Source organism: Scyliorhinus canicula, chromosome 13, assembly GCF_902713615.1.
Source record: "Scyliorhinus canicula chromosome 13, sScyCan1.1, whole genome shotgun sequence".
Classification (NCBI taxonomy): domain Eukaryota; kingdom Metazoa; phylum Chordata; class Chondrichthyes; order Carcharhiniformes; family Scyliorhinidae; genus Scyliorhinus; species Scyliorhinus canicula.
This window is the reverse complement of record NC_052158.1, coordinates 5733525-5749814: the sequence shown is the minus strand read 5'-3', so window position 1 is coordinate 5749814 and position 16290 is coordinate 5733525. Positions and strand designations below refer to the sequence as shown.

The 16290-nt window shown below is 50.4% G+C and overlaps 1 protein-coding gene across 1 annotated transcript in view; it reads left to right on the top strand.

The window, feature by feature from the left end:
• The first annotated feature begins 357 nt into the window (after positions 1-357).
• LOC119975832 (zinc-binding protein A33-like) overlaps positions 358-16290 on the top strand; it is a 30701-nt gene continuing 14768 nt past the window's right edge. The window contains exons 1-5 of the mRNA XM_038815711.1: positions 358-934; positions 1026-1121; positions 1212-1445; positions 6920-6942; positions 7040-7155. Coding sequence (XP_038671639.1) covers positions 524-934; positions 1026-1121; positions 1212-1445; positions 6920-6942; positions 7040-7155 — 880 coding nt within the window. The 5' untranslated portion in view covers positions 358-523. The remainder of the gene's footprint in view (positions 935-1025; positions 1122-1211; positions 1446-6919; positions 6943-7039; positions 7156-16290) is intronic.

Here is a 16290-nt window from a genome sequence, read left to right as displayed (position 1 = left end):
ATCCCGCCGCATATTTTTATACATTTAAGGGATATTACGGTTGTTGGTTCGGCCAGCATTATTGGGGAATAGTGCATTTAAAGGGACAGGTCAGGAGGAGCTGGACAATATGTTTCAGTTTGTGTTTCCCACAAAGTAAAACACAGTTTGAATATCCATGCCTGGGGCTGCTTTGAGACAGAAGTTAATGAAGGAAAGCAGCAGGCTGCCAGTCACTCACAGGACAAAATCCCCACCTCCTCCCATCCTCTCTCCACCCACCCCCACCACTAACAGACCTTCACTCTCATCGCCTGGGTTCAATTATTCCCTGTCACTCCATCTAACCCGGTTTATTCTTTATTCTGCTCCGGGTTTTATCTCCAGCTCTCAAAGTGGGCGGGACCAAGAGCGGCAAATAACAATAATTCCTTGAGGATTGCAGTGAACGTCATGAGGGAGTTACTGAACTGAATGTGTTCAGCAGCAGAACAGGAACATTGGAACTGAAAGTGGTTTGAATCAGGAAGTGCTGAGTGTGAACATGGCTTCCAGACAACAAGAGGAGAGTTGGACTGAGGAGGCAATTTGTCCCATTTGTCTTGATTTCTTCACTGATCCGGTTTCACTGGAGTGTGGACACAACTTCTGCCGCTCCTGTATCACCCAGCGTTGGGAAAAGAAGGAGAAAAACTCCTGCCCGGAATGTCGACAGGAGTTTCCAGAAAGAAACCTCACGGAAAGTTGGGCCTTAGCGAATCTGGCTGAGAAAGCTCGAAAATTGAAGCTGAATCGGGAAGAGAAGGAAAGTAACCTTCACTGTGAGGAACATCAGGAAGAACTGAAGCTGTTTTGTGAAACTGACAAGAAATTGATCTGTGTGAATTGTGTAGTTTCACAGGAACACAGAGAACACCGCTTCATCCCGATTAAAGAAGCTGTTGAAATCTACAAGGTAAAAGGGAACAGATTTGATCCCCTGGTTATTTGATCTCATTTTCAGGGCCTAACAATATTATTTTCTGATTTTTTTCTCCCAATCCGAGGATGGGGTGAAATCTTCCTTAGATTCTCTCACACAGAAGAAATCGACGGTTCTAGAAATGGAGCAGCAGCAGAAACAGAAGATTTCCCAAATTAGGGTAAAGTCTCCCTGTGCTGAGCTTCCAAATTTAATTCATTATTTTGTTTTTATGACAGAAACATATTATTTTTAATGTTTCTTCTTATAGAAACAGTGGGTCAGTCTGCAGAATCACATCACATCCGAGTTCACTAAAATGCACCAGATTCTCACTGAGAAAGAGCAGCGTTTCATCCAAGATCTCAGGGAAGAAAAGGAAAAAATTCTAAAACCAATGGAGGAAAATCTTTGTGAAATTCAGGAGAATTTAAATTCTATTCAGGAGAAACTCTCAAATTTGGAAAACCAGTTGGATGAAAAAGACGGAGTGAGATTTCTGAAGGTGAGGGATTATATTTCAGTTTAGTTCAGTGAAAGTTCACAGTCACAACACGATCCACACGAGCCTCCTCCCATCCTACTTCATTTCCCTGTCAATATATCCTTCTGTTCCTTTCTCCCTCATGTGTTTATCCAGCTTCTCCTTAAATGTATCCCTGGCTTTCCCTAGGCGGGTTGAATTTAATGCTGTTCCCCCCCAGGGTACATTTAGTCAGGGTGTGGGGTGAGTGGAAGGGGACATGGGGAATGTCACTGTGTGGAGTTTCTGTTGTCTTTCCATCTCTACACAGATTAAGTCAGTGGTGGTAAGTCTTATGGGACAGCCTTCCTGTAACCAATTCAGCCCCTTAACAGGGCAATTAATGTTCTCATCCTGCTGTCACTGGTATTCCCCCAGCAATGAGCAGGGGTCGCACAATACGGGAAGCCTGAAAATCAAACCCTGTTGGGATTACTGGTGGAATCCTGGGAGGGGGTGGGGGGAGAGATGGTGGGATTGAGGATGTTGCGGGAATGCCCTTGTTCAGTTGCACTGTACCTGATTGAGGGACTGTAAGAGGTTCATACTCCTGTTTCCTCTGACTGATGGTTCTTATAAACATTGGGTGGCACAGTGGTTTGCACAGTGGTTTGTACTGTTGCTTCACAGTGCCAGGGTCCCAGGTTAGATTCCTGACTTGGGTCACTGTCTGTCCGGAGTCTGCACGTTCTCCGTGTCTTTGTGGGTTTCCTCCGGGTGCTCCGGTTTCCTCCCACAAGTCCCGATAGATGTGCTGTTAGGTGAATTGGACATTCTGACTTCTCCCTCTGTTTACCCGAACAGGCACCGGAATGTGGCGCCTAGCGGCTTTTCGCAGTAACTTCATTGCAGTGTTAATGTAAGCCTACTTGTGACAATAAATATTATTTTTAAAAAGTTATTTGGGGGGATGGCAGGGAAAACAGTGCAATGTTCCTCCTGCAGAATGTTTGAGGTGAGGGACGCCATCGGTGTCCCTGCGGATTTCACCTGTGGGAAGTGCAGCCATATCCAGCTCCTCAGAAACCGCGTTAGGGAAGTGGAGCTGGATCTGGATGAACTTCAGATCATTTGTGAGGCAGAGGTGGTCATAGATAGTAGCTTCAGGGATGTAGTTACTCCGAAGAATCAAGATAGATAGGTGACGGTGAGAGATGCTGGGAGGAAGCAGTCAGTGCAGGGATCCTCTGTGGTTGTTCCCCTTAGTAACAAGTATACTGTTTTGGATACTGTTGAGGGGTACGACCTACCAGGGGTAAGTCACGGTGAACGGATCTCCAGCACTGAGTCCGTCCCTGTGTCTCAGAAGGGAAGGAGGGAGAGCAGGAGAGCAATAGTTATTGGGGACTCGATAGTTAAAGGGACAGATAAACGGTTCTGTGGCAGCGAAAGAGACTCACGGATGGAATGCTGCCTCCCGGGTGCCAGGGTCCGTGACGTCTCGGACCGTGTTTTCAGAAAGGGGGAGGGGGAACAGTCACAAGTCGTGGTACACATCGGTACCAATGACATAGGTAAGAGAAGGGACGGGGATTTAAAACAGGAATTTAGGGAGCTAGGGTAGAAGCTGAGAGCCAGGACAAACCATGTTGTCATCTCTGGTTTGTTGCCGATGCCATGTGCTGGCGAGGTGAGGAACAGGGAGAGAATGCAGATAAACACGTGGCTGCAGGGATGGTGCAGGAGGGAGGGTTTCAGTTACGTGGATAATTGGAGCACATTCTGGGGAAGGTGGGATCTGTACAGACAGGATTACTTGCACCTGAACCAATATCCTGGGAGGAAAATTTGCTGCGGTTCTTCGGGGGGGGTTTAAACTAATTTGTCAGGGGGGTGGGAAAATGAGCCGTTGTCCAGAAGCCAGTGTTGAGAGTAGTGAGGCACTGAGGGTATCAATGTTGCAGGCAGACAAGGTGTACCGGCAGACAGAAAGGTGGGTTGAAGTGTGTCTACTTCAATGCAAGGAGCATCCGGAATAAGGTAGGTGAACTTGGAGCGTGGATTGGTACTTGGGACTACGATGTTGTGGTCATTACAGAGACATGGCTAGATCAGGGACAGGAATGGTTGTTGGAAGTTCCGGGGTATAGATGTTTCAGTAAGAGTAGGGAAGGTGGTAAAAGAGGTGGAGGAGTTGCATTGTTAATCAAGGATAGTTTATCGGCTGCAGAAAGGCAGTTCGAAGGGGATCTGCCTCCTGAGGTCATATGGGCCGAAGTTAGAAATAGGAAAGGAGCGGTCACATTGTTAGGAGTTTTCTATAGGCCCCCAAATAGTAATAGAGATGTGGAGGAAGAAATTGCAAAACAGATTATGGATAGGTGTGGAGGTCTCAGGGTAGTTGTCATGGGTGACTTTAACTTTCCAAATATTGATTGGAACCTCTATAGGTCGAATAGTTCAGATGGGGCAGTTTTTATGCAGTGTGTGCAGGAGGGTTTCCTGACACAATATGTGAATAGGCCAACAAGAGGGGAGGGCACATTGGATTTGGTACTGGGTAATGAACCAGGCCAAGTGTTAGATTTGTTTGTGGGAGAGCACTTTGGAGATAGTGACCACAATTCAGTGACTTTCACTATTACAATGGAGAGTGATAGGGCCAGATGGCAGGGCAAGGTTTATAATTGGGGGAGGGGTAATTATGATGCAATAAGACAAGGATTAGGGAGCATAAGATGGGAACAGAAACTGTCTGGGAAAGGCACAAATGAAAAGTGGAGCTTTTCAAGGAACAAATACTGCGTGTCCTTAACAGGTATGTCCCTGTCAGGCAGGGAGGAAATGGCCGTGTGAGGGAATCATGGTTCACAAAAGAGGTTGAATGTCTTGTCAAGAGGAAAAAGGAAGCGTATGTAAGGATGAGTGATGCACTATAAATTACGACGAGACGGGAGTAGAGAGTAATTGAGGCTTTATTACACAGAGATGTGTGACCTCCTACAGCAGCTGGCGAAATGGCTGCTGTTCGGAGAGCCCACACATTTATACTCCGCCTACTGGGCAGAGCCAGCAGGCAGGGATCTACCCCCGTACCTGTAGTACAGGGGCCTAACCGTAATACCAGGATATGCAATATAATACAACAGTAGTGACTACCACAATGAGAAAACAAGGTTCAGTTGGGTCGCTTGAGAGTTACAAGGTAGCAAGGAATGAGCTAAAAAAAAGGGGCTAAGGAGAGCTAGGAGGGGGAATGAGAAGTCCTTGGCGGGTTGGATCAAGGAAGACTCCAAGGCTTTTTACTCTATGTGAGAAATAAAGAATGGCCAAGCTGAGGTTAAGGCCGGTCAAGGACAGTAGTGGGAACTTGTGCATGGAGTCAGAAGAAATAGGAGAGGCATTGAATGAATACTTTTCTTCAGTGTTCACCAAGGAGAGGGGCCATGTTTTTGAGGAAGAGAGTGCGATACAGGCGGGTACGCTGGAGGAGGTAGATGTTCTGAGGAAGGATGTATTAGCAATTTTGAAAAATCTTAGGGTCAACAAGTCCCCTGGGGCAGATGGGATATAGCCAAGGATTCTTTGAGAGGCAAGGGATGAGATTGCAGAGCCTTTGGCTTTGATCTTGGTTGCCACTCAAGTGGATAGAGCCGTGAAGAAGGCCTATGGTGTGTTAGCGTTTATTAACAGGGGGCTTGAGTTTAAGAGCCATGAGGTTATGCTGCAACTGTACATGACCCTGGTGAGACCACATTTGGAGTATTGTGTGCAGTTCTGGTCACCTCACTATAGGAAGGATGTGGAAGCATTGGAAAGGGTGCAAAGGAGATTTACCAGGATGCTGCCTGGTTTGCAGGATAGGTCTTATGAGGAAAGGTTGAGGGAGCGAGGGATTTTCTCTTTGGTGCGGAGGAGGATGAGAGGCGACTAAATAGAGGTTTATAAGATGATGAGGGGGATAGATAGAGTGGACGTTCAGAGACAATTTCCTCGGGTGGATGTAGTTGTTACAAGGGGGCATAACTATAAGATTCTGGGTGGGAGATACAGGAGGGATGTCCGAGGTAGGTTCTTTACTCAGAGAGTGGTTAGGCTGTGGAATGGACTGCCTGCTGTGATAGTGGAGTCGGACACTTTAGGAACTTTCAAGCGGTTATTGGATCGGCACATGGAGCACACCAGAATGACAGGGAGTGGGATAGCTTGATCTTGGTTTCGGACAATGCTCGGTACAACATTGAGGGCCGAAGGGCCTGTTCTGTGCTGTACTGTTCTATGTTAATTGCGCAGACTCAACCACAAACTGGTTTTTTTAGAAAAACACTCCCAATACCTGAATACAAAGAGCTCTAAACTCGTGTAAATAACATTACACAGCATTTAATTGTTTTTCCAATTTAAATCCCTCCACAATTTAACCTCGGCTTCCATATAAACACACAAATCACCACAACTTATTAAAAAGCCTCTCCTGAAAATCCACAGACAAAACCCCACATTTCAGCCCAAACCTTCCTCAATTCAAACCCAAATCCCCCCAGGATTTGGTTGTTACCCTGAAGTTATTTTAAAAACCTCAGCCCCACTCTCCCTGGGATTTGGCTGATAAATTCCAATTCCCCACCCGGCTGCTCCTTCTGGTGTGAATTGTAGGCCCGGGAGCCAGGTTGACCGTTCTTGACCCTCCTTCTTGACTGCAGTGCCAGACCCTTGGATCTTGCCACTTCACAGTCAGCGGGGGGGGGGGGGGGGGGGGGGGGGAGAGATTCCGCTGGCAGAGGGAGCTTCGGCGGGGTGGGGGTGGTCAGGGGGTGGTGAAGCTGATTACAGGGGAGCAGTTTTTGGCAGGGTGTGTCTGCGGGCGGGCGGCGCCATGTTTCACAGCGTGGCTGCCGCAGGCCGCCGCCGTGCACATACGCGGCCACGGACTCAACCATTCCCTGGCCCGATCCGCAGGTAAAGCTGGGGGCTTCACCCTGCGCAGCTGTGAGCCCCCCCCACCGGGCAGAGGATCGGTGTGGGGGTGGCGCCGACGTTTTGGTCGTAAGACCAGCTGGATCCTGCAGACACAGCCGCAGGGTCGGAGAATCCTGCCCCCTATGTCCGGACACCATGCTCGCTGCTGTGACAGACTGGAGTAAATTCCAACCCCTGTGATAGTGAGTTCCACATTCTCATCACTCTCTCGGGAAAGAAGTTTCTCCTGAACTCCCGATTGGATGTATTTGTAACTATATTATGTTTCTATCCCTATTTCTGGATTCTCCACAAGTGGAAACATCTTCACTGAATCTATCAAATCCGACCCCTTTCATTATTTGAAAGATCTCTGTCAGGTCTTCTCTTTTCTGCAGTAAAGTTAATCAATCTTTGCTGTTAGTTGAAGCCTCTCAGTTGCTGTCAATGGGAATTGACAATTCTCAGCAGCTTGTAACAATGTGAGGGTCATTTCTGCTTTCTGGATATAGACAGTCCGTCTCTGTCAACTCAGATTTGTGTTTTGTTTATTTCAGGAGGAAGCATCTGGGGAGAGGAGGTAGGACATGAACTTTACTGAAACTCAGGGCAAGTTGGTAAAATTACTCAGCAAAGTGTTTATGGTCAATTTATAATCAACTCTTTAATATTTACAGGATTAGAGATGAGGGTAAAAAGCTGTCACTAGCAGATGGTGTCCTGTCCATCGGAAAATTCAACAGCCCTTTACCGTTCCTCATGTGGAGAGAAATGCTGGATGTCATTAACCCTGGTAAAACTCAGATAAGTTCCTCTGTCCTGATTTTTAAAGAATATTTAATGTATTTGAAAATTTTTATAATAATAACATTAACAATGACATCAACATGGTATAATAAACATTTACCCCCCCCCCCCCAGCCCAATCTTCACACACCCCAACCATAAAACAGCAATCCGGACCTCTCCCCCACCTCCCGCTTGGAATTCTGCATCTGCTGACATTTTAATTTTCCCCGAGAAAGTCGACGAACGGCTGCCACTTCCGGGTGAACCTGACCATTGACCCTCTAAAGGCGAACTTTATTTTCTCGAGACTGAGAAACCCAGCCATGTCACTAACCCAGGTCTCTATACTCGGGGGCTTCGAGTCCCTCCACATTAACACGATCCATCTCCGGGCTACCAGGGAGGCAAAGGCCAAGACGTCGGCCTCTTTTGTCCCCTGAACTACTGTCTCTTCCGACACTCCAAAGATCGCTACCTCCGGACTCGGCACCACCCATGTTTTTAGTACCGTGGACATTGCCTTAGCGAAACCCTGCCAAAACCCTCCAAGCTTCAGGCCCAAAACATGTGGACATGATTTGCTGGGCTTCCCGCGTACCTCGCACACCTATCCTCTACCCCGAAAAACGTACTCATCCTAGCCACTGTCATGTGTGCCCGGTGGACTACCTTGAACTGTGTCAGACTGAGCCTGGCACATGATGAGGAGGTATTAACCCTGCTTAGGGCATCCGCCCATAGACTCGCTTCTATCTCTCCTCCTAGCTCGTCCTCCCACTTCCCCTTAAGCTACTCCACCGGAATTTCCTCCGCCTCCCAAAATCCTGGTAAATATCCATTACCTTCCCCTCTCCCACCCAGGTACTGAAAACTACTCTATCCCCCGTGGCGGCAGCAACAGAAAGGCCCGTGATGCACAATCAATGACTACTAAAGCGAGGTTGTAGTACAACTGAAGGCTTTAATAAGCTAGATGTTTCCCCCAGCAGCTCAGGTACAGAATGGAAGCTGCTGGGGCGGCACGGGCTCTTATACCCCGCCTTGCAGGGCGGAGCTACCCTACAGGCTCGACCAATAGACAATATGCATTATCCACCAATGGTGTTCCAGCATTGCTAGGTACCGTAATACCTCTAACCAGGCTACCACATTCACCCCCTGTTAAAAAAAAGAGTCCGGCGGGGGTGGTGGCTTGGTATTACAACTTTGTAACATGGTAGGATTTATGGTTATGGAGGTACCGTAATACCTCCGTACAGCGTTTTGACTTATAATCATAACTATTTACAAAATATTTTACAATTTCACAATTAACTATATCCATGTTATAGTGAAGCAATCAGTCAATCGGGGGCCCTGGTCGCCCTCTGTGATTGTCAAAGCTTCGGTGGTGACGCCGGTGGAGGTTCGGGCGCCTATGACTCCGGGAGCGTGGTTTTGATCTGTGGCAGCTTCAACACCCCTAGACAGCGTTGGTGGGGAAGCTGATTGACCTTTGAAGGGAGCGTCTGCAGGGTACGTCGGTGGGCGGGGGGGGGGGGCCTAGATGGGGCCAGCAGAAGAACTGATCCTCCTGGGAAGGGGGCAGCTGTAAGATGCCCCGGTGGGATGGTGGGTGGGATTGGTGGTGGGGGTGTGCGTGGGGACCCGGCGGGTGCCAGGTCTCGTAGGGAGACCGTGTCTTGTTGGCCGTCGGAGTACTCCACGTAGGCGTACTGGGGGTTAGCATGAAGAAGATGGACCCTCTCGACCAACGGGTCCGACTTGTGCTCCCGCACGTTTTTTCGGAGCAGGATGGGTTCGGGGGCTGCCAGCCAGGTCGGGAGCGAGGTCCCAGTGGAGGACTTCCTGGGGAAAACAAGGAGACATTCGTGAGGTGTTTGGTTGGTTGTGTGCAGAGCAGGGACCAGATGGAGTGGAGGGCATCCGGGAGGATTTCCTGCCAGCGGGAGACTGGGAGATTTCAGACCGAAGGGCCAGTAGGACGGTCTTCTAGACCGTTCCTTTCTCCCTCTCTACCTGTCCATTACCCGGGGTTTGTAACTGGTCGTCCTGCTCGAGGCAATGCCCTTGCTGAGCAGGAATTGGCGCAGTTCATCGCTCATAAAGGAGGACCCCCTATCACTATGTATATAAGCGGGGAACCCGAACAGTGTAAAGATGCTATGGAGGGCTTTGATGATTGTGGTTGCGGTCATGTTGGGGCAGGGGATGACGAATGGGAATCATGAGTACTCATCAGTCACGTTCAGGAAGTACGTGTTGCGGTCGGTGGAGGGAGGGGACCTTTGAAGTCCATGCTGAGGCGTTCAAAGGGACGGGAAGCCTTTATCAGGTGCGCTTTCTCTGGCCGGTAGAAGTGCGGCTTGCACTCCACGCCGATTTGCCAATTCCTGGTGACTGTCCTGACCTCCTCGATGGAATAGGGCAGGTTGCGGGTCTTGACAAAATGGAAGAAGCGAGTGACCCCCCGGGTGGCAGAGGTCCTCGTGGAGGGCTCGGAGGCGGTCCACTTGTGCGTTGGTACATGTGCCGCGGGACAGGGCATCAGGAGGCTCATTTAGCTTCCCGGGACGATACAAGGTCTCATAGTTATAGGTGGAGAGTTCGATCCTCCACCGCAAGATCTTATCGTTCTTTATCTTGCCCCACTGTGCATTATCGAACAGAAAGGCGACCGACCGTTGATCAGTGAGGAGAGTGAATCTGCTGCCGGCCAGGTAATGCCTCCAATGTCACACAGCTTCTACTATGGCTTGGGCCTCCTTTTCGACTGAGGAGTGGTGGATTTCGGAAGAATGGAGGGTACATGAGAAGAAGGCCACGGGTCTGCCTGCTTAGCCAGAGCTGTCAGACGCATCGCTCTCGACCTGGAAGGGGAGGGACTCATCGATGGCGTGCATCGTGGCCTTTGCAATATCTGTTTTGATGCAGCTGAAGGCCTGGCGGGCCTCTATCGACAGGGGAAAAACTGTGCATTGGATCAGAGGATGGGCCTTATCTGCATAGTTGGGGACCCACTGGGCGTAATAAGAGAAAAAATCTAGGCAACGCTTCAGGGCCTTGGAGCAGTGAGGAAGGGGGAACTCCATAAGGAGGCGCATGCGTTCAGGGTCGGGGCCTATCACTCCATTTTGCACTATGTAGCTGAGGATGGCTAGTGGTCGGTGCTAAACACGCATTTATCCTTGTTATACGTAAGGTTAAGGATTTTCGTGGTAAGGAGGAATTTTCGGAGGTTGGTGTCGTGGCCGCAGATGGTGACATTATCGAGATACGGGAATGTTGCCTGTAAACAGTATTGGTCAACTATTCGGTCCATCTCTCGCTGGAAGACCGAGACCCCATTAGTGACACCGAAAGGAACCCTTAAAAAGTGGGAGAGCCGCCCATCTGCCTCAAAGGCAGTGTACTTGCGGTCACTCGTGCGGATGGGGAGCTGGTGGTAGGCGGACTTAAGGTCCACCATGGAGAAGACCTTGTATTGCGCGATCCTGTTTACCAGGTCGGATATGCGGGGGAGAGGGTACGTGTCCACCTGCGTAAACCTGTCGATGGTCTGACCGTAGTCTATGACCATCCTATTCTTCTCCCCGGTCTTTACCACCACTACTTGAGCTCTCCAGGGCCTGTTGCTAGCTTCAATGACTCCTTCCCTCAGTAGCCATTGGACCTCTGACCTAATAAAGATCTAGTCCTGGACACTGTACCATCTGCTCCTGTTGGCGACAGGTTTGCAATCCAGGGTGAGATTCGCAAACAGGGAAGGCAGATCGACCTTGAGGGTCGTGAGGCTACAGACAGTGAGAATGCGTATAGGGGCGCCAAATTTGAATGTTAGACTTTGAAGGTTGCACTGGAAGTCTAACCCGAGGAGTGTGGCTGCGCAGAGGTAGGGAAGGCCGTAGAGCCGGTAATTTTTGAACTCCCTTCCCTGGACTGTGAGATTTGCTACACAGAACCCCTTTATCTCTACTGAGTGGGAACCGGAGGCCAGGGAGATTTTTTGATTAATAGGGTGCACGAGGAGAGAACAGCGCTTTACCCTGTCGGGGTGTATGAAGCTCTCCGTGCTCCCAGAGTCGATTAAGCAGGACGTCTCATGTCCGTTGATTAGCACCATTGTAGTAGCAGTTCAGAGTGTTCGAGACGGAGACTGGTCCAGGGTCTCGAGGCTAAACGTGGCAGCAGCTGTGGTATCTGCACCGGGACCCTGGGAGTCCATCCAAGATGGCGGCCCCCACTGGTCGCACGTGGCTGTGGGTGCACAAAATAGCGGCGCCCATCCATCGCACGCGGCGTCCGTGGAACAAGATGGCGGCGCCCGGAGGCCACACGTGGCCCTGGAGGAGGAAGATAGCAGCGCACGCTGACCGCACGTGGCCCGCGGAGAGGGCTGTAGTGGCAGTCCGCATTCTCTTCCGGAGACCGCAGCGACCGACCGGGCCTGACATGCCACCACAAAATGGCCCTTTTTGCCGCACCCTTTCCAGGTGGACGAACGGGCTGGGCAGCGCTGTCGGGGGTGTTTGGCTTGTCCGCAGAAATAGCAGCGGGGCCCCCCTGGGTTGCTGGGCCATCGTGCAGCGCAAGCTTGTGAGGGAGTGTGGGGCATTGCCTCAGAGTCGGCTGCAGAGGGATTCCACGCCGCCCAGGGGGCTGCCGCATGGCCGGGAGCGTAGGCGCGGGCGTTTCGGGAGGCCACATCCAGGGAGCTGGCAAGGGCCCGAGCCTCCTTGAGGCTTAGAGTTTCTTTCTCCAGCAAACGCTGGCGGATTTGAGAAGACAGCATACCCGCAATGAAAGCGTCCCGAATTAACAGTTCAGTGTGGTCATTTGCTGAAACATGCGAACAGCTGCAGTTTCTCCCCAACATTAGGAGTGCATGGTAGCATTCTGCGAGTGACTCACCAGGAATTTGTCGCCTCAATGCCTGCAGATGCCGGGTGTAGACTGATTCACAGGGCGAATGTAATGTCCGATCAGCAACTCCATCACAGCATCGAAGTCGTCCACGTCCTCGATGAGGGTGTAGACTTCTGGGCTCACCCTCGAGTGCAGGATCTGCAGTTTCTGTTCTCTTGTGGGTGTGTTTTCTGCCGTTCCGAGGTAGCCGTTGAAGCACGCTAGCCAGTGCTTGAAAGTCGCTGCCAAGTTTACTGCGTGGGGGCTGAATTGCAGACACTCTGGCTTGATTCGGAGCTCCATTCTTTAAATCTAGCTTATTAAATTGATGCACAATCAATGACTACTAAAGCGAGGTTGTAGTACAACTGAAGGCTTTAGTAAGCCTTGCTGGGCGGAGCTACTATACAGTCTCAACCAATAGACAACATGCATTATCCATCAGTGGTGTTCCAGCATTGATAGGTACTGTAATACATCTAACTAGACTACCACAGCCGGCACCTGTTTTCTCAGGAAGTCTCGCACCTGCAAATACCTAAAACCATTCCTGCTGGCAATTTAAATTTATCCTCAAAGGCTTTCAAGCTGGGAAAGCTCCCATCTATAAATAGATTCCCCATCCTTCTAATTCCTGCCCTTTGCCATCTCCGGAACCCACCATCCAGCCTACCCGGTACAAACCGATGATTATTATAAATTAGGGTCCAAGCCGATGCTCCCTCCACTCTCTTATATCTCCTCCATTACCCCCAGATTCTCAGAGCCGCCACCATCACCGGACTTGTGGAGTATCAGGCTGGCGAGAATGGAAGAGGTGCCGTTATCAGTGCTCCCAAACTGGTATCTTCACATGACGCCGCCTCCATCCACTCCTGTGCCGACCCCCCCCCCCACCTCACTACCCACTTCCTAATCATGGCTATATTAGCCGCCCAGTAGTAATTGCAGGTTTGGCAGCGCCAACCCACCCTCCCTCCGACTGCTCTCCAGCAACACTTTCTTCATTCACGGGGTTTTACCCATCCACACAAAGCCTAAAATAACCTTATTCACCCGCTTGAAAAAGGCCTTTGGGATGAAGATGGGGAGGCACTGAAAGACAAACAGAAATCTGGGGAGGACCGTCATTTTCATGGTCTGTACCCTCCCCGCCAGTGATAGCGGGACCATGTCCCATCTCTTACAGTTCCCTTCCATTTGTTCTACCAGCCGGGATAGGTTTAACTTGTGGCGTGCCTCCCATTCCCGGGCCGTCATGATTCCCAGATATCAAAAGCTCTTTCCTACCATTCTAAGCAGCAGCTCTCCCAGTCTCTTCTCCTGTCCTCTTGCCTGGATCATGAACATCTCGCTTTTCCCCCATGTTCAATTTAAACCCCGAAAAATTGCCAAATTCACCCAGGATTCGCATTACTTCCCCCATCCCCTCCCAACGGGTCTGAAATATACATGAGCAGGTCATCTGTGTAAAGTGAGACCCCCTCGCAACAACAGTAGCATCCCAACCCCCCAAGTCAACCTCCAGCTTAACACCTGCTCACCCCCCCCCCCCCACTGTGCTTCCGAGAGTCAGCTGACCCATGCTGACTTGATAGCGCCTGCCCCTGGCACCAAGCAGTCTGTCTCCCCATTGTTCTCTCCCCTCTCCCCCCACTTGGACAAAGTGGGGCCTCATGGTAGCATGGTGGTTAGCATCAATGCTTCACAGCTCCAGGGTCCCAGGTTCGATTCCCGGCTGGGTCACTGTCTGTGTGGAGTCTGCACGTCCTCCCTGTGTGTGCGTGGGTTTCCTCCGGGTGCTCCGGTTTCCTCCCACAGTCCAAAGATGTGCGGGTTAGGTGGATTGGCCATGCTAAATTGCCCGTAGTGTAAGGTTAATGGGGGGATTGTTGGGTTACGGGTATACGGGTTACGTGGGTTTAAGTAGGGTGATCATTGCTCGGCACAACATCGAGGGCCGAAGGGCCTGTTCTGTGCTGTACTGTTCTATGTTCTATGTTCTATATTAAAAGCATCACATTCCCCAGGAAACAAACATCAGAACAAACAATGAAGAAACAGCCACTTTAGAAAAAAAACACCCAAAAAACAGAACCAACCCCAAAGACCACCCCTCCCCCCTAACTAGCTCCCTGCAAGACAAAGTTACCTTCAGCCATCCAAACAGCCCCTTATTACACACAGCACTACTGATACTGAAACAGCCCAGCACAACAAATCGCCACCACAGTAATCTCCAAGGCTTCAGTGTTTTTTAATTCACCTCCAGCCTCTTTTCTTTAATAAAAGTCCATACTTTGTCTGGTGTTTCAAAGTAGAAGTCCCGATCCTCATATGTGACCCACAGACGGGCTGGGTACAGTATCCCAAACTTCACCCCCTTCTTAAAGACGGCCGTTTTTGCCCGATTGAATCCAGCTCGCCTCTTGGCCAAATCCGCGCCCAGGTCCTGATAAACGCGCAGCTCACAATTCTCCCACTTGCTGCTCCGTTCCTTCTTGGCCCACTGCAGAACGTGTTCCTTGTCCAGGAATCGGTGAAAGCGTACCACCATCGCCCTCGGTGGCTCGTTCGCTCGGGGCTTCTTCGCGAGGGTTCTGTGCGCTATGTCCACTTCCTGGGGCCCAGGGAACGCCTCAGCCCCCATCAACATCTCCCAACATGTCCGTCACATAAGTCCTCACATCCAATCCCTCACTGCCGTCAGCGAGTCCGACAATTCTAAGATTCTGCCTCTGGACCTGTTCTCCAGGTCCTCCAGCTTCTCCTGCATTCTTCTCTGGCGGTCGTTCATCATCCCCACCTTGGTCTCCAGCACGGTTATGTATTCCTCGTGCTCGGACACCTTTTTCTCCACCTCCTGGATCGCTCTCCCGTGAGTCTTGATTCTGCACGACTTGATCAATCGGAGCATTAATCGGGTCCAGCGTGTCCTTCTTCAGCTTGGTGATGCAATCTTCAAAAAACTCCACCAGCTGCCCCGTTGACCACTGTGCCGTCTCCCCGCGGCCCTGCTGCTCTGCTATGTTTTCCCGCGTTGCCGGCTCTGCTCGCGTCTTCCTTATAGGACTTTGTCTTCTCACACGGCCACTTCTGGTCCAATTCTCCGTACACCGGAGGGAGATTTCTCCTTACTGTCTCACTCTTCACTGATTTATCTAATAAAATCCAGAAAAAAACGGGGGAAAGGGTCCAAATGTCCGTCACAGGCGGGAGCTGTCAAATGTGCGACCTACTCCTCCATGGTCGCCACCGGAAGTCCCTCTGTCCTGATTTATATCTTATATTTGAATCATTGTCCATATAAATATCACAGACACCGGGCGGGATTCTCCGGTCCACCAGCCCCCTTTTCCTGGGCGGCGGCCCTCACCGGCAGCGGGATTCTCCGTCTCTGCCACCTACCAATGGGATTGCCCATTGTGGCCACCCCACACCGCCGGGAAACCCGCGGGCGTGGGAGCGCTGCCGGCGCAACGGAGAATCCATCGGCAGAGAGTATGTTTAAGGGCTTTGTTATAAAGAAATGAGGATAAAAGTGGTCCTGATTGGAATTAAAGTCTGATTCATGCACCTCATCCACTTTCTAAAAGTCATTCTCAACTTGGTCAGCTGAAACTGTCAGCTCCCTAAACATCACCAATACAGGAACTCTCAGATGAAGCTCTGTCTCCAGAACCCATCGATACTTTACAAACTTCAGCAAGTGGAAACTCCGCCATTCCCAGCTGAACCTTTCCTCCTCTACAATCCTCATCCTCCTGATACATCTCCACCTTGTGGACTAGACTCATGTCCATGGCCAAGGTTAGGACAGGAAGCCTGGGAATGAGGCTTTGTCTGCCTGTTGAGGGAGGAGGAGTGGTGAGGGGGATGGAGTCAGCTGGTCTTCACTGTGGACCTGGGGAACAAGCCCTGGATTGCAATCCATTTCCTGAAAGTGTCAGCAAAGCCCATTTTCTCAATTGTCTTGAGGAAACATTGCACTCACTCTGGATGAATATCTTTTATACATCCAAGGAGAGGATTAAGGTAGAGGTTTGTCTGTGGAGGATCAGGTTGGCCGTGCCACCTGGGCACCTTGGCAATGCCAGGCTGGCAGTGGTAGGGTGCTTGGGTGGCACCAGCAGTGTCAGGGCACTGATGTGTTATGTATTCTGGGATAACACAGGCTGCAACTGGATGCAGCTTTCACTAAATGATACTCCAGACCTTGAAGTTAGTTCAATCT